This window comes from Paralichthys olivaceus, chromosome 17, assembly GCF_024713975.1.
Source record: "Paralichthys olivaceus isolate ysfri-2021 chromosome 17, ASM2471397v2, whole genome shotgun sequence".
Taxonomy (NCBI): domain Eukaryota; kingdom Metazoa; phylum Chordata; class Actinopteri; order Pleuronectiformes; family Paralichthyidae; genus Paralichthys; species Paralichthys olivaceus.
The window spans coordinates 15,397,354-15,421,854 of NC_091109.1; the positions used below are offsets into that span (position 1 = coordinate 15,397,354).

The 24,501-nt window shown below is 39.4% G+C and overlaps 2 protein-coding genes and 1 long non-coding RNA gene across 3 annotated transcripts in view; 2 read left to right on the forward strand and 1 right to left on the reverse strand.

The window, feature by feature from the left end:
* alg14 (ALG14 UDP-N-acetylglucosaminyltransferase subunit) overlaps positions 1 to 23,981 on the forward strand; it is a 149,649-nt gene extending 125,668 nt beyond the window's left edge. The window contains exon 4 of the mRNA XM_069512873.1: positions 23,817 to 23,981. Within this exon, the coding sequence (XP_069368974.1) occupies positions 23,817 to 23,948 (132 nt within the window). The 3' untranslated portion in view covers positions 23,949 to 23,981. The remainder of the gene's footprint in view (positions 1 to 23,816) is intronic.
* Positions 1 to 24,501, reverse strand: part of cubn (cubilin (intrinsic factor-cobalamin receptor)) — an 80,799-nt gene that overhangs the window by 1,375 nt on the left and 54,923 nt on the right. The window contains exons 51-66 of the mRNA XM_069512874.1: positions 18,238 to 18,387; positions 17,063 to 17,184; positions 16,512 to 16,737; positions 15,684 to 15,871; positions 13,606 to 13,762; positions 13,178 to 13,327; positions 12,795 to 12,980; positions 10,029 to 10,158; positions 9,281 to 9,498; positions 8,822 to 9,021; positions 8,528 to 8,690; positions 7,386 to 7,594; positions 2,358 to 2,502; positions 1,631 to 1,812; positions 1,004 to 1,169; positions 230 to 465 (exon numbers count right to left, since the gene is read on the reverse strand). Of these exons, the coding sequence (XP_069368975.1) occupies positions 230 to 465; positions 1,004 to 1,169; positions 1,631 to 1,812; positions 2,358 to 2,502; positions 7,386 to 7,594; positions 8,528 to 8,690; positions 8,822 to 9,021; positions 9,281 to 9,498; positions 10,029 to 10,158; positions 12,795 to 12,980; positions 13,178 to 13,327; positions 13,606 to 13,762; positions 15,684 to 15,871; positions 16,512 to 16,737; positions 17,063 to 17,184; positions 18,238 to 18,387 (2,828 nt within the window). The remainder of the gene's footprint in view (positions 1 to 229; positions 466 to 1,003; positions 1,170 to 1,630; positions 1,813 to 2,357; positions 2,503 to 7,385; positions 7,595 to 8,527; positions 8,691 to 8,821; positions 9,022 to 9,280; positions 9,499 to 10,028; positions 10,159 to 12,794; positions 12,981 to 13,177; positions 13,328 to 13,605; positions 13,763 to 15,683; positions 15,872 to 16,511; positions 16,738 to 17,062; positions 17,185 to 18,237; positions 18,388 to 24,501) is intronic.
* LOC138405290 (uncharacterized) lies at positions 2,510 to 5,581 on the forward strand. The gene is made up of 2 exons (XR_011239005.1): positions 2,510 to 4,751; positions 5,188 to 5,581. It is a non-coding gene; the product is annotated as an uncharacterized lncRNA (long non-coding RNA).

Sequence of the window (24,501 nt, forward strand, 5' to 3'; positions counted from 1 at the left end):
TAACCTCCTATTCACTTGCAATCTGTGAGAACGAGAATGCAAATAAAACATTTGATTTCTGTGGCGAGAACAATTGCAGCGCGGCTTCAAGTTGCTTGACATTCACATGCGTGACTGTGTCCTTAATTTGAAGACATCCCATTGTTATGACTGTTAATGACTGACGTAAATATCCTTCTCAAGTCTGCTCCATTACAGCTGAGGTTATGACTGCTTATAGGTTACATACCACTCCACAGTAAGGTCCAACAGGCAGCGAGGAGGTGTCTGGGCCATCATACAACTTCAAGAAGTTACTCTGGCAATTTCCAGGGTCATCAATACTGATCTGGGCAAAGTTGATGGTCAACACATGGCCTCTGGGTGCCCTAATACTCCATTCACAGTTGGTATTGTTAGGATAGGTGCCAGGGTAGTTGGGACTTGAGAATGAGCCGTGGTCTCCAGACAGATTGCCACCACAACCTAGTACCAAACCAAATTTGACAAAGATGCTTTTTTTTTTAAATGATGTAATGTAATAAAAATCTAAACACATAAGGTATAGAAAATACAATCCTGGGAAATAAACAATCTTCAATCCAGTGGTAGGCCAGTAGAGATTAAATAATGACAACTTTTTTTTTTCTATCCTCAGATTAAAAGCTGTCAAATAAACAGTAAATACATATAAATACAAATAAACAGCGAATAAAGATTATGTTATAAACTGTAGAATTTGAAAGATGTGGGTGTATATCAACTAGTGTTTGGATCTCACAGAGGTCCTTGTAAGAAAATTCATTCAAGGAAAATATTTTTCATCTGTCGTTAAAGTACCCCTTAACCCTTAACTTGTTGGTTTATCTTTTATCTTGGATCATATTTTTTTTCTTAATTTTCAGATATTTAAATTGGTGACAGAAACAGGTTTAATTTTGGGTTGAAATCACAGCTCTTTAATGTACCGTATGTATGTTTCATGGAACATGTAAAATCATTTGTACAAACAGTTGGTTCTGACCGTGAGGGGAGGATGTCCATGTGACCTCAAAGCCATCTCGAGCACCGGAGAAGTCACTCTTGAAGCGCAAGTAGAGCAGATTGGATTGTGGAAAGATGGGGCTGGGCAGTGTGCTGCCACAGAACCGACCAATCAGTGGTGAGTCTGCTGTACTGCCGTTACGGATCTGGGAGACAAGGATTTGTGAATTACTGAATAACCGACACATCACACATAAAGCCCTTAATAATCAAACCCCATTATATATTTAAGAGGTCATACCTCCTGTTTATCCCAAAAGATGGCTTCAACCCTTAAATACAGCCTCACTTGTGGTTCCTATAGTCTGTAAGAGTTGAATATGAGGTAAATCCTTAACTAACAGGCTCTTCTCCTGTGTAACCAGATCCCAGTTTGGGTTTCGGGAGGCAGTTTCGAAGGTAGACACACATAATGCATTGAGCACTTTTCTTTTTCCCTCTTTCTGCCCCCTGTAGTCAGTAACCCTCATTTAGAGCAGGTTATTGTGTGCGTCTTGTTAAGATAAAGAAAATCCTTTCAAGTGAGGAAAGTATGGACAACATGTAGATGCTAAAAGTTGAAAGTAGTCAATATGTGTGTGTCTGTCCAATGTACTGATTGTTTTACCTCCAGATAGTCAAATCCACAGTTGCTGTGGTTCTCCACATCAAAACTGTTAAAGAAGAGGGAGATGTAGTTGTTCTGTGGTGCCTTCAGGATGATGGTGCAGTCCATGTTGTGGGGGTAGATGTTCGGCCAGCCTGGACTCTTCAGGTAGCCATATTCCTGTTCATAGGTTCGACTACAGCCTAAAAGTCAACACCACAGTCAGAGCTCTCATAAGGAAGTAGGTACTTCAGTACACACCATGCCCACTGTTGTAAAACCTATTGTGCAGATTTTCTTCTAGAAAAGTAGTCTATGAAATCTGAGAATGTTCTGTGGATTATCCACAGAAGTTTTAGAGGAAAAAAGACAAACATCACATGATATTATTTATAGGAATTTTGGTAGCACTGTTATCAACATTCACTAAATAAATAAAAAACTTCATAGGACTCCAACAGCGTAGCAGTGCTTACTGATAGGATGGTGTGCATACATCCCATTTACCCAATGACAACCACATGCTGGAAAACATAAAACTATCTATAGTTCAATGTACAATTAATGTCAAAACTACACTTGATTAGCCTATGAGGCAAAATGTGATTAATTGATTGATTGACTTGCAGACTTATTGCATCTGAAGCCATTTTTTTCATGAAATTAATTCTAAAATAAATAATAAATTATTTTGGCAGGGAGTTTTGACTCTGTTTCTCATCTTGTCACAGGTAGACTGTGTACGTACTGGCAATCTGATAGGTGAAACTCAGGCCATTTCCTGACATGAAGGTGTCAGATTTGAAATACACATGGACCGTTCTGCTGTAACTGTAGAAGTCTGGTGGAAGACCATCCGATGCACAGAACTTGAGTGACTGCCCATAGTCTCCCTGGAAAAGAGGAAGCAAACAATAAGACAATGAATGTGATTTAGGTAAACTAGATTGCTTAGAAGGATCTTGCCTCCACAATATAGCAGTCAGGTCTGTATCCATCTGTTTTATTGGCCTCAGAGCACTAATGGTCAAATAGTTCTGACTTTGTGTTTGAAGAAAAGGCAATAGCTGCTGTTTAATCTGTATCTGATTAATCTTTAAATACGGTCTTCCCTCTGGACCAAAGTAGTCACCTTATTCCATCCTGCTCGGACCTCAGACTGGCTACCACTCTCCTCACTCCTAGGCAGCTGTGCAATTCACATAAATCCACATGTATCTTTCCTACAGTGTTCAGACCTATTATTCCATTGTGTTGAAAAAAAGTATGGCTCCACTGAAAATCTGTAAAAATCACCAATCAAAAAACAGAAAAGAAAAAGTAAAGAATCATAATTCCAGTAAACATCTGTCATATAAAAATTGCCTACGGCTGGTTTGTGTTTTTTCAAAATTATGATTGGCAGCAATGTTAACGTACCGCCCCCTCCAACATCCTGGGACAAAAAAGCGCGTATAAAAATTGTAGACATAATTTAATTAGATAATAATATTTCACTCGTACAATGCTTTTAGTAGACCTTAAAAGTTGAGTGAGGTTTTTTTATTTTTTTTATTGGTTATTAGACATCATCATCACCAAGGTGTAGTTGGAAGAGATGTGTCTTTAGTGGCAGAAGATGTGTAGACTTTCTGCTGTCCTGGTGTCAGTAGGGAGCTCGTTCCCCCATTTAGGAGACAAGACAGCAAACAGTCGGGGTAGCAGCAAGACGATTGACAGATGCTGAGCGGAGTGGTTGGGCTGGGGTGTAAGGTTTGACCATGTCCTGGATGTGGACTCCGTTCGCATCACAGGTAATGATTTACTTTTGTTTTAATCTAATGCGGTGGGTTGACCCTGGAAATTTCTTTACAAAAACACCCCAACAAGAAAAAAAGGGGATAAAGGAGCTTTGTCCAGACAGACATGATTTACAGATTCAGCAGCATGTGGTGAGGACAAGCACCCGCTCTTTTTATGAGAAACAGAGTTGGCTAACTGGATGTGGTGTAAGAAATGTCTTTTACTGTTTCCCCTGTTTGCTCAGTGATCTACTGTGGACAATGACGGGGGTGCAAGACCTAAAACCTTTCTCTGAAAAATGCAAATGACATGAAAGTTGTCACAAAGACACAATTAGGCTACATTATTTTGTCAGGCGTACACTGTAACGAATTGTTGTATATTTACGGTGGATTTACAACAGTATCCTACTATATTTTATAATAATTGTAAAATACTGTTAAATATTCATCCCTCACATGTAAATTAACAGTTAAATCAGTCATTTAACAATACCAGTAGATAACTGTAATTTAACAGCATAAAACAGTATTTGTAATGAATTGCTGTAAATTTATGGTGGATTACAACAGTATCTTACTGTATTTTAAAATAACTGTAAAATACTGTTAAATATTCATGCTTACATGTAACTTAACAGTTAATGCTCAGTTAACTGACAGTTACAGTTAAACTACAGTTACAATTACAGTTAAAATGTTATTTAACAGCATAAAACAGTATTTTCTGTCAAGCAGTGGAAACATCCCTTCTTAAGTCCAGTCATTATCCATCAGCATCTTACTGATGATTGCAGTCTTATGTTTCTATTTTCATGATAGCACTTCTTTACTGATCAAACTCCTCAAACTCCACATTTTTTAGTGACAATATACTAACTGACTATTCCTGAACTCAACTTTGGAGAGCACAGCTCCGTCATATCATTCGAGAAGTCCATGTGGAGTTCATCAGAGCAGGTAAAGTAAAGTTATGCTTATCTCCTGAAATTGGTAGTGTCTAGTGTTGCTTTGTCTGCATGATTATTGAACTGTTGACATTTCAGATGTTTTGTTAGGTCTGTTTCATTAGTTCAGGTTGCCTGGCTAAGTGAAAGCTAGCTCTGTAGCTAGCTTGAGCTCACTTAGCTGTAGGTGTTGCTGACCTTCATAAAGTTTTTTTTATCGTAAAATGTATGTCATTAAGATCTCAGAGATGTTACGTTATTAAAGTTAATCACCAATTGTGTGAAGATATAACTAACTTGTGTTAACTTGTGCTTTTATAGAGCTGACTGGTCAAACACAAACAGGAAGGAATGGAGGATTTTCCAAAGGAAGTGAGTTAGGACCTACAGTCTCTCACCAAGTGGAGAAGTAAGGTGTGTCAGTGTGTTCCTGCGAGGAGCAACATTAAAAACATCAGACACGTTTTATTATGTACTCCATTGTAGTAATGTCTGTCTTTCTCAATCAGTGAAATTGAAGAAGGAAAAAAATCAGCTTCCTTAACTTTGCTTAATCATTTCATCATATAGGCAAGTCTGCACATTTAAACTGCATCATATTGTCATATTAGCCAAGTATTGCTGTGTTATGCGAACATACAGTAGTCTACTTTGCTTTTCTTAAATGCCAGAAGTTATTCTTTTATCACACTAAAGCTGAAAACACATTTTTGTTTTCAAAGACAGACATTTAACTAAAGCAATATATATATGACAAAGATGTCAGATGTCTGATATCTTGCCTCTCTCTCTCTCTATCTGGTCTTTAACCATTGTGTTGCTAATTTTATTTTTATTTTTTTTCTTACAGGCACTTGTCATTGGTGACTGAGGAGACCAGCCAAACGCTGCTGTCAAGTACTCACTCTTTTATTCTCCCCCTTTTCTTTCTCCACTCCCACTGTTCATAGTTCATAGTTCACATGCAAAAGACATGTTTTCAAGCTAGACTGTTCAGTTACACTGTTTTAGGTGGTACTTTAATGCACTGTTACACTGTTCTAGATGGTACTTTAATTCAGCGTCTGAGGTTATGCTCTTGAGTTCAGTAAAGTCTGTCATTAATGATTGAATTGGAGACAGTTTCTTCCAAATATGGTAATGCAATACCTTGTCATTATTGTAATACAAATGTTCTCAATGTTACTAATCTTACAAAGTCTGCTGTACAAATGAGCACTTTGTAATAAACTACAGCAATGTTATGGAATGTATATTCTCTTGTGTTCTATACCAGGGTTCTCAAACTTATTACTTAAAGGTCTGCATCTGATTTTATACAAGGTCAGAGGTTAGGAATGATTGGCAAAAACAACAAAATGTAATCACTTCAGTTATGATTATGTCTCTTCATTGAGCCAGCATGCATAGAAACCCTATGTTTGATAGAAACTGAGGCAGACACAGCTCAGGTAGAAGTTATTAAGTGAAATTAAATATCAGCTGAATAAGATTAAAGTGAGAGCTCTGTACTATCGGTTCTGGGAAACGGTGTTAAAGTTAGTGCTCTGCTCTGTGAGTTCAGGTTCTTGAAAACGGAAAGAGTAAGCACTCCTTGTACTGTCCACTCTTTGCTACTCTCCTCCTATGTATCCTCCGCTAGCTTAACCTGCTACTTTTCTTCATTTGAGCACAGACAGATGAACAGTGATGAATGCATGTTGTTGCTGAATGTGTTTCTGATCCGCTCTAAGCACTAGAAGGCTAGACATTATTAAAATACAAGGAAAGTCAAGCTTTGTGTTTATTGTAGGACTTCTGGATGTTGACTGGCTGTCGGGATGAATGTGGTAACCTAGGGCTGGGTATTTAAAAGGCCCTGCATACTTTGGTTTTAAATGGGTGAGGATTTATAATGTGCAAAAATAGCAGATTTTATAACACACTGGCATCTACTGTAAAATTACTGTAGCTGATGTTCATAATTTATCATTGATTATGTAATTATTGTCAATTGGTACACGTTTCAGGTGTTTTTGTTGTTTGAGAGGGCTGTCAACCTATATTTTGAAAGTATGACTTTTATTTTGACATGCTGTGTTCGCTGCGCTGCTCCGGAGAGTGAGAAGTAAACCTACGAAGGTGAAGAAGTGCTTTAGCTAATACAGTAAAATTAAGAACCAATTTAACGAGGTAACGAGGTAATTAATGTGTTTGTCTTTATTTACTTTGCACGTGTTTCATTTTGATGTTGTAATGCTATCGCTAACACTTTGTGTATATGTATGTTATAGTTTTCACGGTGGATTTGGAGGAAGCTTCAAATAAATCAGTACCAAGAAAGCCACTTGTGTTGTCCGTGCCTCGAGGGAATTACAATTACCATAACCCACAGTTCTCCTACTGTCATGAACTGTAATCCAAAATACGGAAATATACTGTTAAATAAATGACACTATATGCGCTGTAAAATTACTAAAACACAGTTATCCTACCATCATGTACTGTAATCCAAAAAACGTTATATACTGTTAAATTAATTACGGTAGATGTGCTGTAAAATAACCACCAAACACCCACCGTTATTCTACGGTCATATACTGTAATCCAAAATACGGTAATATACTGTTTAAATAAATAACAGTAATTGCACTGTAAAATAACAGTAAAATACTGGCGTCCCTGCTGCCAGTATTTTACTGTTATTTCTCAGTGAAATTCTTTACAGTGTAGCTTTGCTCTGCAGCTTGCTACAGGATTGGCAAATTGTGTGTTGTGTTGTTTTGCAACTCAGATCTACAATTATATTTAATAATTTCTGAGACTCATAATATTTGATACACGGTGTAGTTGATCTAGGGGTTACATTGGGACATGTGGTGCTGTGTAATATCTTGAGAAACCGATATATAATTGTACTGTATATCATGCTCATTTGAATATTTTCAACAGTTGGAAAAAAGAGAGCAGAGATTTTCAGTCAGTGTTTTTCAAAGGTTATTGACCAAATTACAAAACTGCTGTTCTTTTGATCCAACACTTTCTGGTTCAGTCCCTGTCTCAACTCACCATAGGCCAGTCCTTCATATCCAGGAAATTTGTGGAGCAGCTCTGGCTGGGTTGGAATGCAAGGTTCTGGAATGACAGCTGGATGGTTTCCTGGGCGGGAGCATCCAGTATCCAGCGGCAGGAGGTGTAAGGAGGATAGGCATTGGGGAAGGAGGGTGAGGTCAGGGTCTCCATGGTAGTTGATGCATTCAGAGTCCCACCACAGAGCACTGGTCCAATGCAGACACATTGAGAGGTTTGTTAAACAGTGTGGTATATAAATCTATAGATGTTAATACTGCATCACTGAATTTTGACCATGTTTCAGTTAGTCAAAAGCAGAATTTTTTTCCACTGCCTCAAGATTGCAGTATGCCAGATGGGATATTCACAACTGTGTCAATCTGAAATGAGCAAAGATACTCACATGTTCTACCATTACTGACAATAACTCCTCAAGTCATTTGCCATTGCTGCTCGCTTCATCTCTATCAGACATTTCTCATGTATAAATACTTGTATAAATACTACTAGTAATACTACTAACTAAAAACTGATTCGTTCAGTTCACCAAAAATATGAACAGTGCTAACTGCCATTCATTTTGCAACATGAGTACTTACTTCAAACTTTCCTACTGTACTGCACCTTTGGTGTTATAAATCATCAGTTGTAAATCCCTTTGGATAAAAGCATCTTCTGAAAGATTAATTGTGATGTATAAAATTAAACGGTCTTTTGGCCCTGTTATCAGCACCTCTGCAGGATCCTTTAACATTGTTCAAATGAGCATAAGGGATGAAAAGCAATATAAGAATCACCAATAACAGGATGAAACTATTTGTGTTTGCAGTTGGTCTTCCTCATCATCTATTAGGCTATTACTGTCATTAAAATTATGAATTCCTAAAGAAAAATTAGACAAAAAATTCAGATCTCACAGCTATTGCACAGTTCAGTCTGTCAACTGTGTGACTGCATGATACAAATCTGTGTCAAAACCTGACATTTTCAACATGTAGGTTGCAGCTTGATGGTTGCTCTTGTTTCCCATAGCAAAGTGGATTTGAACAGGCAGGAAATGGAAGGGGAGAACAATTCCACCTGACAACAGGTGTATACCTTCAGTTTACAGATGATGGAGATAAGAACAAGTATCTTACATGGAACAGCTCTGTAGGTAGCATTGAAGCCTCGTAGCTGCACTGAGCTATCAGTGACAAAATGAATGGTCAGGAAGTTTGCACTTGACATAAAAAAGGCGGGAATGGAGTTTCCGCAAAATGTCCCAACCAGAGGGAAATTAATATTGTCACCATCATACACCTGGTAGAGATAAACAAATGTTAATGAGAGTAACAGTTAATAACATAGCATTGTATATGTTGGTGTGTTGCCAATACTCATTTTAATTATGTTCCGATGTAATAATATCACAATGGCTGAGAGTTACTCACTTTGACGTAATCATAACGGCAAGAAGAGGAGCTCTCCAGCTGGAAAGAGTTGAAGGTCAGGTTGATAGCCCTGTTGACTGGCATCTCAATGGTCCAGAGGCAGTCCATCTTGGGCTCATAGCGTCCATCCAGGTTTGGATCTGGAGAACCAAACATGCCCAGTGGCATGGACAGGTAGCCACCACATCCCTGTGCTGGACCTGCAGGCAATTGAGTAACGAACACTTAACTTCAATCTTAATATTTGCTATAGCAAAACAACATTGCTGTACTGTAGAACTGTCTGAGAGGCTCAAATAATTTTCATGAAAATGCATATAACCACACAAGACAAAATCTAAATACCACAATTTCAACATACATTTCCATAGTTTTTAGTTTATTGCAAGAAAAGCTGCCAAAAAAATAGAAAAAAAATCCATTCTCAAATGGCATCGCAAATACAAAACATTCTCCTACCAAGTGTCTCACTGTAGGTGGCTCTCCAGCCAATCCCATTCACTGAGGCATCTGTCCTGAAGACAATAAATAGCTGGTTGGTAGAGGATCGCAGATTGGGTGGGAGCACTGCACCACAGAATTTCCCCAGCAAGGGCGACAAGGTGTCCTGTCCATCAAAAACTGCCACATAGTCATAGCGACAGGAAGAAGAAGCCTCCAGATGGAAGGTGTTAAACCTATGGAGAGAGAGGAAGGAAAGCATGAATCACTGAGAGGAAACACTGCCTAAAGCTTTAGAGCTACTTAAGGTTATTAAAAGCTCCAAAATCCAGATTCAGAGTCCAGAAAAATATTTAAACATTACTAAACTGACCCTCGTACAACTACTAGTTTTTACTGTGGCCACTTCTCTCAGTTCTTTGTCCCCTCTGTCTCTGTCTGCCCTTTTCCTCTCTTTTAACACGGCTCATAGATTGATCAATATCAGTGTAGACTGTAGAGTTTGTCTTGGCCTCTAAGATCAGACTTATATTACTTATATCACATATTACTGTGTGACACAAAATGTTAAACCTCCATCTCTTTGCCATTGATATGTAGGGTGTTTCTCAATGGATGGAGGAAAAGATGGACGACACATCCCTAGATCATTCCACTTTACAAAAAAGATGCCATAATATCCTGGTTAAGGTCACTGCCATTGGTGAGCCACGGTCTGCACAGTAGTGATTGTGATGTGACTTTAGTATAGTCGCTATAGTCTTACTTGAGATCAACCACTCTGTCTGTCGGGACCATTATATGGTAGGTACAGTTGATGTTGTGGTGGTAATTGGTCATGGAGAGTGCTGGACTGCTCACTGTTCCCATAGTGCTGTTGAAAAAACCACCACATGCTGTAGACAGACAGACAGACACAAACACACAGACATTTAAATCTGTGAGGGACAAGTTCTCTTTTCAGAGAAATTTTCAGTTACTTTTTGGTTAAAATTATCCTTTACAGTAGGGAAAGTAAATGCAAAATAAATAAACACACGTTTTCACAGTTATCTTCTTTAGTCTCATCCTCTAAAACTTCAACCTGCTTGCTGGACCCCATCCCTACTCAGCTCTTTAAAGAGGCATTCTTAGAAGTCTGCGGCACTGTATTGAATCTTATAAAAAGCTCTTTATTAACTGGCTATGTACCACAGGCTTTTAAACTAGCAGTAATTAAGCCCCTGCTAAAGAAGCCTAGCTTAGATGCAGGTATCTTAGCAAATTACAGACCTATATCAAACCTCCCATTTACTTCTAAACTTTTAGAATCAGCTGCTCGATCACCTCCAGAGAAATGACCTGCAGGAGGCCTATCAGTCTGAATTTAGAATGCACCATAGTACAGAGTCAGCACTTTTAAAAGTCTGAAATGATATTCTCCTAGCCTCTGACCAGGGTCTTGTCTCCATGCTGGTCATGTTAGATCTCAGTGCTGCATTCAACACCATTGACCATAACATTCTCCTTCAAAGATTAGAGCAGGAGGTTGGGATTGGAGGGACAGCATTAAGCTGGTTTAGTTCTTATTTATCAAATAGATTCCACCTTGTTAGTGTTAATGATGAATACTCATCATATACTAAAGTTAATCATGGATTCCCACAAGGTTTGGTTCTTGGCCCAATACTCTTTGGGCAATATTATTAGAAACCATAACATTGTTTTTCACTGCTATGCAGATGACACCCAGTTATATTTATCTATGAAGCCAGACGAACTGAACCATTTAATTCAACTTCAAAACTGTCTTAAAGACATCAAGGCCTGGATGACCCAGAATTTCTTATTGTTAAACACAGACAAAACTGAGGTCATAATCCTGGGTCCTAGGCATCTCAGAGAAACTCTGTCTAACCAGTCGGTTAACCTAGATGGTTCCAAACTCCACTGTGAAGAACCTAGGAGTTATCATTGATGAAGATATGTCACTTACATAAGTCAAACCTCCAGAATAGCTTTCTTTCATCTGCGTAATATAAAGAGAATCAAACAAATCCTGTCAAAACAGGATTCTGAAAAACTGATTCATGCCTTTATTACGTCTAGGCTAGACTACTGTAACTCCCTATTATCAGGGTGTCCGAGCAAATCGTTAAAAAACCCTTCAGCTGGTGCAGAATGTTGCTACACGAGTACTGACAGGAACCAGAAGACGGCATCACATTACTCCTGTCCTAGCTTCACTTCACTGGCTCCCTGTTAAACAGAGGATAGAGTTAAAAATCCTCCTTCTGACTTATAAGGCCCTCAACAATCAGGCCCCATCATATATTAAAGAGCTCTTAACCCCTTACTGCCCCCACAGACCACTTTGCTCCCTAAACTCGGGACTCCTTGTAGTGCCTAGAGTTACTAAGAGGAGAATGGGTGGTAGAACTTTCAGTTACCAAGCTCCTCTCCTTTGGAACCAGCTCCCACTCTCAGTGAGGGAGGCAGACACAGTCTCTACATTTAAGGCTAGACTTAAAACCTTCCTTTTTGATAAAGCTTTTAGCTCAACCCTGAACCATAGTCATCCATAGCTATGCTGCTATAGGCCTACACTGCTGGGGGATCACCCATCAGGCACCAGCACCTTCTATCTTCCTCTCTCTTCTTCACTCTCTGCCTGGTTTATTTTGTTATATCTTATTACATATCTCTAACTCCCTGGGTCTTCTCCTCCCCTCCTTGGTCCATACTGTGCGGCTCTCCGGAGCCCGTCCTGGTGAGGGTCCTGGTGAGGGATGGACCTACTGAGGTCGCCGGTCTTTCGCGGGGCTGACGTGAGGGCTCACGCAACCACCAGCACTCCCACCTGAGGACCTCCCACCTCTGGAGCCATGGGTCCTATTACTGCGCACGTGAACTATGAGGGAGGCAGGAGTGCCTGGGGGAACAACGCGCCCTTGGAAGACCATGCAAACGTCTATGTGGAGATTCCCAGGCTGGATTCAAGCCCCTGACCCGACACTGACTCAACCCACCCCTTCATTTCCTTTTGTTCCCATGTATTACTTGTTAGTTCTCCATCACCCCAACCGATCCTGGCAGAGGCCATCCACACCGAGCCTGGTTATGCCAGGGGTTTCTTCCACCTGGGAGTTTTTCCTCCCCGCTGTTGCTCATGCTTGCTCGGTGTGGAACAAGTTGGATTTTGTGTTTCTTAAGATCTTGGACTTTTGTGCAGCACCCTGAGACAACTGTTTATTGTGATACTGTGCTATATAAATACATTTGATTGATTGATTGATTGAAGAAAGTATTCTTTCTGAGTACCTGCTGCCTGCTAGTAACATATCTGCTTGAACAGATATTGTATTTAATTTCATTATTATTACATATTGCTCATGCCTGACAGACACAAGTTTTAGTTACATTATAACAATACATTGTATAACTGTAAAGAACATTACAACAGACACAATATTCTATATAATGTAAAAATAAATCTTGAATTATTACATTGCATTTGAATGATGTTTGGTATATATTTATCTCTTTTACTCACGAATGGCTCTGTATTCTGCCATGAAGCCCCTGTAGTTGATCACAGAGTCAGAGTAGAAATGGAGTAACATGGGACCAAAGGTGGTGAAGGGCCCTGGGATGTTTGTGCCACACAACGTGGCAATAGGGGGGCCACTTGTAGCCAGGCTGTAGATCTTCAGCCCATCGTACTGACAGGTAGAGTGTGCTAAATAACAGACAACAAACTGTTGGTTGCGAACATCAGTAAGTACAAACATCTAGTTTTGGTTCAATGTCCCAAGGCAAACAGGTTTATCTTAAAGTTCCATTTTGATTGATGCATATTGTCTTCTTTTTTTCCCACTAAATCTCACATCTGTTGGTGATTCTTTGTTCATATATTGTTAATCCACAAACACTTGCCTTCAACTTGGAAGACCTGGAAAATGATAACGACCACTGTCTGTTCCCCAGCATCTATGATGTAGTTGCAGTTGGACCTTTCAGGGTAGTCAGCTGGATAGTTTGGAGAAACCACACGTCCATTGGGAGCAGTGAAGTTTGCGCCACATCCTGATGAAAAGAGGGATCAGACTGTTTTTGCATGTTGTTGGCTGGCCACCTCATGCCTCCTTCAAACAACTAAGTGGCCTCAATCAAAGTTCAGCCTGTTAATGCAAATAAATCAGACTTGGAATTTAACTTTCAAGCTATAAAATGACCTTCACTACATGACATATCTCCTGCTCTCTAGTGAGATAAAATATTGATTCTAAAGATACCCAGACACCTGAAATTGAATGCCACACCATGACCACAACATGAAGCTACCTTGGCTGCCAGGTACTTACTGGTGCTGAAGGTGGCAGAGAAGCCTCTGCCGGTTGCTTCAGTGGCCTGGAATCGGCTTGTAATGATGTTATATGGAGCAATGATGGCGCCTGGGGCCACCGAGCCACAGCCTGTTGACAGCAGAGCCTCAGGATTTTGGGTCTCACCCGACCACACCTGAAAATGCACACATGATTGAGAAATTGTTGAGTAATAGAACATTGTTTTCTGGATACATATACTACACAGTCAAGCTGTCCAAACTTGTTGGAAAAAAGAAACTAGTTGGACTAATTCAAAATTAAAGAACAGCTAACCAAACAACAACTACAAAAAACAAATTCCACTTGACCTTTGACACCTTCGTTTAGCCTAAATCTCTAAAGAAGCCTTAATTCCCCACTTTGCTAAAAGTGATCAAAATGGTTAATGAAGGTGTTTTTGTATCATAATGACTTGTCATGGCCATTGGATACAAGTTTTTTTTCCAGGTTAAGGAGAATAAAGCAGAATGAATAAAGAAGTAATTTTTACCAGCCCTGTTATAATATATTATATTATCACTGTATTATCACTTAGATAAAATTTATACCGAGGTCTTTTCTATCACTCTCTACTCTTTTACTATTGATGCTCTCAAGGTAGCAGGAGTTCCTTCTACTGTCTCTAAGGAGTGATGTTACACACTGTCAAGCACAACTATACAACTCTGTGCCTAACTGCATAACAACTTATTATTTGAATTGTCCAACAGATTCTACTGTAAATTGCCAATGACACATTAAAACCAGTCTACACAGTGTCATAAAAAAATTGTACCCAATTAAAACTTCTTTCTCCTGTAACTCTCGTAGGACTTTCTCTGAAGTCCTTAAAAATGTCCAAAAATAAGATTGTAGGATCATCAGCATCTCCAAAGAGATTCAGAACTGAATCCTTAACTAGTGCATCATGGCATGGAGAGCCATATGTGTAAAGCAGATGAAATTAGTTCAAGGAAATGGCGAATGGACCCTTGATTTTCACAGCTTTAAATATGCTCATCTATGATAATACATTATATGATCCCACCCAACTTCCAAGTGCACTGCAGGTGTACCCTGCCATGTCAATACCACTGTGTCCTGGGTAAACTCCTGGTGCACTGGGCAGGACACATTTTAATGTTTTCACTAAAATGTTACTTAGGTTTAATATCCTTTAGTTTTTATTTAAATAGATAGATAGATAGATAGATAGATAGATTACTTTATTCATCCCCGGAGGGAAATAAAGTCGTCATAGCAGCTCGTGTATCAGAACACAACAAAACACAATACAATAGAACAAAACAAAACATTGAGGTAGAAAGAACAAAAACAGAAACACAAGATGAATAGGCAGACAAGTAGTGCAGTGGCAATATGATGGTAATAGTAATGATGATATGATGGTAATGTTATTGTTAGACAGTATATAAGAATAGTAGTACAGTATATATATATATAGTATACAATATAACATAATATTATTTATATAGATAGTACTTATACCAATATAATAGCAGTATATAGTAATAATGGAAGCAACAGCATATATAAGAATAATAACAGTAATAGTAGTAGTAATAATAATATAATAATAATAACATGTACACATGTATAAATATGTGTATATAGACTTATATATACAAAGAATATGCAGAGAATATACAGAGTATGATATAATATGATATGATATATAGTATATAGTAGGGTATAAATATAAGTACTTGACTATACAATATACTATCAGTGTGAGAATATGTAGACTGGGTGTGCAAAAGACAATATTATTGTATAAAATGGTCTGTAATATGAAAATGGTTTAAATTAACACATATCACAGAAGTAAATGTTCCAGTATATGGGGCGTAGTGTAGTACAGGGTACATGGTGCAAGGGTGACAGGTATATTAGTGCAAGCTCTTATCAAGCTCTTATCAAGCTCTGGTCAAAAGCTGTTACTATAAACTTGCACTGTTCTCACTTAAGTAGCCATTCTGATAAGGTTTTCGTATCATTATTTAATAAAGGTCAAACTACTGACCCCCTTTTTGAGTGTAGCTTGATGCTGGTACCTTGATATAACTGTTCTGACAGGTCCCAGTGTTGTCTGGAATCTGGAAATCACTGTTGAAGCTCATCTGCAGATGGTTTCCCTCATGAGCAATGATCTGCCAAGAACATTCAACATTGGCAGGGAAGTTCTGAGGATAGTTTGGAGACTTGATTGTTCCAGAATCAGCATGGATCACCCCTCCACACCCTGGCCGAAAACAAATAGATGTGATTGTGTAAATCCATGAGTAAAATGATCACAAGTAATATTTAAAAGTTTGACAAGCAGTAATCACTTTGTTCCAAAAACACAGGCTCTCTAGTGGTTCCAAGGGTCTGTAAGAGTAGAACAGGAGGTAGAGCATTCAGTTACCAGGCTCCTCTCCTGTGGAGTCAGCTCCCACTCTGGGTTCAGGAGGTAGACACCATCTCTGCATTTAAAGTTAAACTTTAAACATTCCTTTTTGATAAAGCCTTTAGTTAGTTCTGGATCAGGTGAGCCCTGCACCATCCCTTAGTTATGCTGCTATAGGTCTAGGTTTTTTCTCCCATAGTCCCTCTCTCTCTTTCTCTCATTGCAGATATCTCTGACTCCAGAACTGCAGGAGAAACTATCATTATTCTAATGATTATTATTAACAATAAAACTCAGTCATTAATTATCATATGAATTTTTGCTAATCAATAACTTCTTTACACTGTTACTCCGAGCTGATGTCTGAGGTGCTCAAGTGTTCCCGGTCTCTCTCAACTCTCTCTCCCTCTCCTGAATTGAATTAATCTCCTCATGTGTGTATGTCAGGGAAAGAACACGTACAAGCATGTTTATTTAGTCGGTGTTAACTCACCTGACGAGTCAGCCGACCAGGAGGCTATAAAGCCCCCTTTGGACACGCTGTGGTCTGCTAGAAAGACGACAGCAAGTTTGTTGGATCCTGACTGTATGGTTCCTGGGGAGGTGTTCCCACAGTACTGGCCAATAACAGGGGAGCCAGGGGATCCTCCATTGAAGATGGTGACAGAGTCCCAACCACATGTAGAGTGGGGCTCCAAGTTGAAGTAGCTGAAGGTTAGCTGCAGTAATACAATGGAGCAGGGATTATTAATATAATAATTATTGATAATAATAATAATAATATAATACAATTCAGTTCATTAGCACCATTTACCTAAATAGAGTCTAATCCATACATTTTTTTTTGTGCTTTGTTATTCAGGTACACATCCATAAAATAAAGTTATTTGCTTAGTTGAATCATTGGATATAATTGATGCTGGTTGAGATCTTCTGTTGTTATGTAAGTGTCACAATGAAAGCAAATATGAGAAATAATGTTTAAACAAAGAACAGTCAGTATGTCATTGTACATTTTCTTTTTGACAGGTGGTACAAACTCACTGTAATGGTTTGGCCCACTGGAGCCTCTAGTAGCCAAGCACAGCGACTGGGGCTGGGGTAGATACTGGGGTAGTTAGGACTGGATAACACCCCTCCCTCACCTGACTGCCACCCTCCACATTCTGCGGAGAGATTGATTCATATAATTCTTTTAGAGTGTGATTTGTGAAAAAATCTGCAGGGGGGGGGGTAATTTATTTGTATTCATTAACCAATAGCCTAAATGAAGCATTTTAGGCTATCCCTTCTGTTGTTTTAACATTTAACATGTTGGAATTTGAACTTAACAATGCATTTTTCAGGAATATATGAATTAATTTATTAAATTACCAATATTTTCACTCAAAAACTAAAGGTTAACATACTAGAATTAAATGGTAAATGGTCAGTATTTATACAACCCTATCTAGTCTTGATGACCACCCAAAGCACTTTACCGTGCAGTTTTGCCATCCACCCATTCACACACACATTGATACAATGCTTCTATGTGCAGCACTTTGTTATACATCACTCATACACTGCCAGTGGTATAGGGCAAATTAGGGTTAGTTTCTTGCCCAAGGACACTTCGGCTCACAGAGTGGAGAGACAGCAATTTAACTGCTGATGTTGCATCCCTGCCAGTGGATTTGCGAAGGAAATCCACATGCAGGTCAATTCACATAAACAGATAAAAAAGCAGGCTGGTCAGCCTGCAGATGTTCACTTTGTTTCAATCATCTGTGAGAATATTGCCCTGTTAAGATATGGTATAAGATTCTGCCCTGAAAGATAACATGTGGTCAGCGTTAAGTGCGTATGTTCACTCCTGGTATTAAAATGCCTCCTGAATGTGTGTCCTGTGTCTCCTTATGTGCAAATGAACATGACTATAATTTGTGATTGTGAAAATTATGTTGTTTTTACACAGTCTATGTTTACACATGTGTCTGGTGATATTGTTTGTGTGTGTCTGAATGTTGGTGCTGAATGAATGAATGCTTGAATCAATGAAGAAGGATTTTACCAATTTATTAAATGTATCAGTCATTATGTGGTGATTCATGTCAACATTATGTTGTCAATGGTGACCTTATGAGTACTACTAACTGTAGATTAAAAAACTATAGTAGATATACAGTAGATATACCCTTTGGAAGATGAAGTTAATCAAGAATTAGCGTCTTTCTTACCAGAGAACAAGTACTTGGCCTTGAAGCCCAAGTCTCCCTGGGAGGTATCACTCTGGAATTGGACCCAGAGTTCTGGTGTGAAGACCACAATGGGAATTATGGGGATGGTCTGCCCACAAAATGTGGCCAACAGCTCCCCATCTGAGTTACCTGAGGGAAGGTGTAGAAGGTTATACACAAATAAAATATAAAGACTGTAGAAGCCATCCGTTACTTCTAACCTATTCAACTACTGAGTCACTTAACAGTTTAGAATGTTCACAAAGATGATCTGGACTTGGATTGATGATTCCTTCTTAAAGAGTAAACCAACCAGTTATTAAAATCCTTGGAGCTTTGCCTGTTCACCTCACCCTTTCTCTAAATCCAAACAAATGTGTACATCCTCTCTATATATACAACAAGACATCATGTAACTGGCTTAGTTAAAAAGTCAGACTGATCCTGTTTCCAGATCAGGCTATTAAGTCAAAAATCACAACACAGCAGTCTTCATTTGTTGTCTGTGCTTATGACTCATTTAGCTTCTGTACAGGGGTATCGACTGTTCATGTTATCACCTCAGCTGTGCATAACATAACTAATGGTAGCCATGCAGAGTGAGAGTGCAGGCTATACTTCTGCATTGGTCTTGGCTGAGAGTGAGTAATAAGTAATATTCATCAAGTGACTTATTCCCTCTACAGTGTGTAGTGTAAAAGTAATTTGTAAGAGGGATATATTATATACACAAACACACACACACACACAGAGATTGAATGCACACTTTCAACCTATTTTAAAAAAGGACCAATCAATAAATTGATAATCACGTGCTGACGTATTGCGTATTGTGTCACTTCCGGTGTTAGCTACTGTGTGTTGTACCGGTCTCTTCTTCTCTTCGTCTCTCCCTTTTCCCTTTCACATCTTAATCATTTAAGCTAATTCTAACTTACTTTCATAGTTGTGCTGTCTTGACTTGTCGCTTGTACACCCCCTTGTCTCAGTGACTCGTTCATAAAATCACTGTGAGCTACACACTACCTGTGTTAGCTAAAGCAATTTAGCATTAGCAGTTAACGATGGCTTCTCCCTCTCACTCCCCTGCTCTCTCCTGCTCAGTGTGCTTGATGTACAGTTACTCCTCTGCCTCCTTTAGCGATAACGATACATGTGTTAAATGTAGCTTATTTGCCAGGATGGAGGCAAGGATGAACCTTTTAGAGTCGCGGCTCTGCACATGGGGAGTAGATCGTGTAGCGATGTAGTTAGCCAGTCCCCAGTAGCCGGTGCGAGCCACATAGCTGTAGCTTCTGCAGCCCCCCCAGCAGCTCCCGAGCAGCCGGAAAGACAGGTGGGCTGGGTGACTGTGCGAAACAAGAAGCGTAGCCCTAAACCGAAGCCCCAGGTGCACCACCAACCCGTTCACGTGTCTAATAAATTTTCCCCACTCAGCGACACACCCGCTGAGCAACAAACTCTGGTTATTGGCGACTCTATTCTAAGGAACGTGAAGTTAGCGACACCAGCGACCACAGTTAAATGTATTCCCGGGGCCAGAGCGGGCGACGCAGAATCCTATTTAAAACTGCTGGCTAAGGGTAAGCGTAAATACAGTAAGATTATTATTCATGTTGGCAGTAATGACCTCCGACTACGTCAGTCGGAGATCACAAAAATCAATATTGATTCAGTGTGTACATATGCAAAGACAATGTCGGACTCCGTAATTTTCTCTGGACCCCTGCCTAATGTTTCCAGTGATGACACGTTTAGCCGCACGTCATCCTTTCACCGCTGGCTGTCGAGGTGGTGTCCAGATAACAACGTGGGCTTCGTTAACAATTGGAGAACTTTTTGGGGGAAACCTGGTCTGATTAGGAGAGACTGTATTCTGGAGTAGACTGGAGCAGCTTTCATATCTAGAAACATGACAACGTTTGTTAGAAAGTCCACACCGTGACAATCCAGAGTTGAGACCAGGAGGCAGAGTCGCAGTCTTACACGCTTCTTTGCGCCTCTATTCAAACAGTCACCATCACAATGTCCTATAGAAACTGTGTCTGCCACCCGACCACCTAATTTCTTTAAATCAAAAGTACACAGGAGAGGGGTGATACATTCAAACCTAGTCAAAATTAACACAGCCAAACCATCAGCTAAAAACATAACTATAAAATGCGCTTTATTAAATATCAGGTCACTAAATTCAAAATCTTTACTCATAAATGATCTCATTACTGATCATCAAATAGATTTATTATGCCTAACCAAAACTTGGCTACAAGACGGAGAATATGTAGGTTTAAATGAAGCGACGCCCCCAACCCACTCTAATACTCACATTCCTCGGAACACAGGCAGAGGTGGAGGGGTTGCAGCAATCTTTAAATCTGATCTATCTATCAACCCCAGACCAAAAGAGAGTTATAACTCTTTCGAAAATCTTAGAACCAGCCTCGTCCACCCAAGCCTGACGTCGCATAAACCAATTAATATAGTCATCATATATCGTCCACCCGCCCCTTACTCTGAATTCCTATCTGAATTCTCTGAATTTTTATCAGAATTCTCTGAATTTTTATCAGAATTCTCTGAATTTTTATCAGAACTAGTTTTTAAAACAGATCAGATCATTATAGCCGGTGATTACAATATTCATGTAGATGTTGCCAATGACAGCCTTAGTTCAGCATTTAAATCAATAATAGACTCGATTGGTTTCACTCAACATGTGAATCAACTGACCCACTGCCTGAATCACACTCTTGATCTTGTCCTGACATATGGCATTGACATAGAAAATATAACAATATTCCAACAGAACCCGCTTCTGTCTGACCATTTTTTACTTACATTTAAATTCAGAATTGTTAATTACGTCAATTCTGGACGGAAAGTCTATTACAGTCGATGTTTATCTGACAAAACTGTTCACAAATTTAAAGAACTGCTCCCCTCCTCACTTCCCTCTCAGCCATATGTCAGTACAATACAAGAAGGTTATCAAAACCTTACTCCCACACTAGTTGATAACTTTGTAAATAGTACTGCAGCCTCACTAAAAACAGCACTTGAAGCTGTCGCCCCATTAAAAAAGAAGAAAGTAAGTCAGAGGAGATTAGCTCCGTGGTATAATTCCCAAACGCGCGTTCTAAAACAGACATCGCGGAAGCTAGAAAGGAAGTGGCGTTCCACCAATCGCCAAGACTTCCACCTAGCCTGGAAGAATAGCCTTATAAATTACAAAAAAGCACTTAGAAATGCCCAAACCTCTTATTATTCATTACTAATAGAAGAAAATAGGAACAACCCCAGGTTCCTCTTCAGCACTGTCGCCAGGCTGACAGAAAGTCACACCTCTACTGACCCATCTATTCCTCTAGATCTGAGAAGCAATGACTTCATGAGCTTCTTCACTAATAAAATTACAACCATCAGGGATAAAATCCACCACCTCCTCCCAGTGAATAACACTGATACATTGTCTGGTCCTGAAACCATAGCACCAGATTTATGTGTAAACAAATTTTACTCTATTGATCCTCCTGAACTGACCTCGTTAGTTTCATCATCTAAACCAACTACTTGTCAGCTGGACTCTGTTCCAACTAGACTTTTTAAAGAAGTCCTCCCCCTAATTGACAGTTCCATTTTAAATCAGATTAATATGTCTTTGCTAACCGGCTACGTACCACAGGCTTTTAAGGTAGCCGTTATTAAACCTCTGCTTAAAAAGCCTACGCTTGATCCAGAGGTTTTAGCTAACTATAGACCCATATCCAACCTGCCCTTCATTTCCAAAATCCTAGAAAAAGCCGTTGCTAACCAGCTGTGTGGTTACTTAGATAGTAACGGTTTATTGGAAAAATTTCAGTCAGGATTTAGAACCTATCACAGCACAGAAACAGCCCTATTGAAAGTCACTAATGACCTTCTTATGGCATCAGATGATGGACTTGTCTCTGTCCTCGTCTTGTTGGACCTTAGTGCAGCCTTTGACACAATAGATCATAAGATTCTGCTACAGAGATTAGAACAACATATAGGAATTAAAGGAACAGCACTACACTGGTTTAAATCATATTTATCAGATAGATTCCAATTTGTTAATGTTAACAATGACTCCTCCATGCACATGCAAGTTAATCATGGAGTTCCACAAGGTTCTGTCCTTGGACCAATACTCTTCACCTTATATATGCTCCCCTTAGGCAACATTATCAGACAGCACCACATACAATTCCACTGCTATGACGACGACACCCAATTGTATATTTCCATGAAGCATGATGAATCTAATCGCCTAGTTCAACTTCAGGAATGTCTCATAGATATCAAGGCCTGGATGACACAAAATGTTCTACTTTTAAACTCAGACAAAACTGAGGTTGTTGTAATTGGCCCTAAACATCTCAGAGAAACACTGTCTGACCAGATAGTCACTTTGGATGGTGTCAGTCTGGCTTCCAGCTCCACTGTGAGGAACCTTGGAGTGTTGTTCGACCAAGACATGTCATTTGACGCCCATATTAAACTAGTGTCTAGGACGGCTTTCTTCCATCTGCGCAATATTAACAAAATTAGAAACATCCTGTCTAAGCAGGATGCTGAAAAACTAGTCCACGCTTTGTAACCTCTAGATTAGATTACTGCAACTCTCTAATAGCAGGATGCTCCATGAAGACTGTTAAAAGTCTCCAGTTGGTCCAAAATGCTGCAGCACGAGTGCTGACAGGAACTAGAAGGAGAGATCATATCACTCCTGTCTTAGCTTCCTTACATTGGCTGCCTGTAAAATTTAGAATAGAATTCAAGATCCTGCTCCTCACTTTTAAAGCCCTCAACAATCACGCCCCCTCATATATCAAAGAGCTGATAAAACCTTATTATCCAAGTAGATCACTTCGTTCCCAAAACACAGGCTCTCTGGTGGTACCAAGAGTCTGTAAGAGTAGAGCAGGAGGTAGAACATTTAGCTATCAGGCTCCTCTCCTGTGGAACCAGCTCCCACTCTGGGTTCGGGAGGCAGACACTGTCCCAGCATTTAAAGTAAAACTAAAAACCTTCCTCTTTGACAAAGCCTATAGTTAGGGCTGGATCAGGTGAGTCCTCAACCATCCCTTAGTTGTGCTGCTATAGGTTTAGACTGCTGGGGGAACTCCCATCATGCACTGAGCACTTCTTCACTTCCCTCTGTCTCTCTGTCTCTCTGCCCCCCCACATCTGTTTATTTATTTATTTATTAGTTTTTACGTGTCATCATGTCAAAGTGTCACTTTGTCCTCCCATAGTCCCTCTGGCTCTTGTCTCTATCTCGTTTCTGATAACTCCAGCACCGGGACTGCAGGACAACAACGACTACCATCGACATTGTTAGCATTAATCAAAATAACTCAGTAATTCATTAATATATCTAATCCTGTTGTAGATCACTACATTGTTCTTGTTATAGTCAGCCCTGATAGTGATTGGTGCCCAATTGTTCCCGGTCTCTCTCTCTCCACCTCATCTCTCTCTTCTCTCCCCCGCTTTCCACCCATCTCTCCTTTCCTCCCCCCTTACTTTTCTTTCCTCACCCCAACCGGTCGAGGCAGATGACCGCCCACACTGAGCCTGGTTCTGCCAGAGGTTTCTCCCTGTTAATGAGGGAGTTTTTCCTCTCCACAGTCGCCTGTGCTTGCTCATTGTGGGAACTGTTGGGTTTCTCTATGTTAATATTGTTTTAAGGTCTTGACCTTTAAATGTAAAGTGCCTTGAGATAATGTAAATTATGAATTGGCGCTATATAAATAAAATTGAATTGAATTGAATTGAATAATTTATACAATAGTAACATTGATGATAATAATGATGAGAGACGAGGGGAGAAAAAACTAAAAAAAGAGAGAGAAAAAGTCTCATTTGGTAAATTTTCTTGAATGTGATGTGATGTTGTGGGGTTGACCTTGAGTTGTAGGTAGGTATTTTTGTCACTAAAAATATTTTTGAGCAAATTTTTTTATCCAGAAGTTATCATCCAGTTATCCAGATAAGTCTTATAAGAATTTAGTGTTGAAGCTGTGTGATACCTTCATCTTTCCAGGTGATTAAAAGTTTTTTTGCCCTTAAAGGTCCAGTTTTTAAGATTTAGGTGAAAGGGATCTATTGGCAGAAACTGAATATAAAATAATCCTAGTGAAGTTTCACTGGTGTGTTTCATCTAAATTGTAAGAATTGTTGTTTCCATTACTCTAGAATTGGCCCTTTATGTTCAAATACTTTATATTTACATTGTACTTA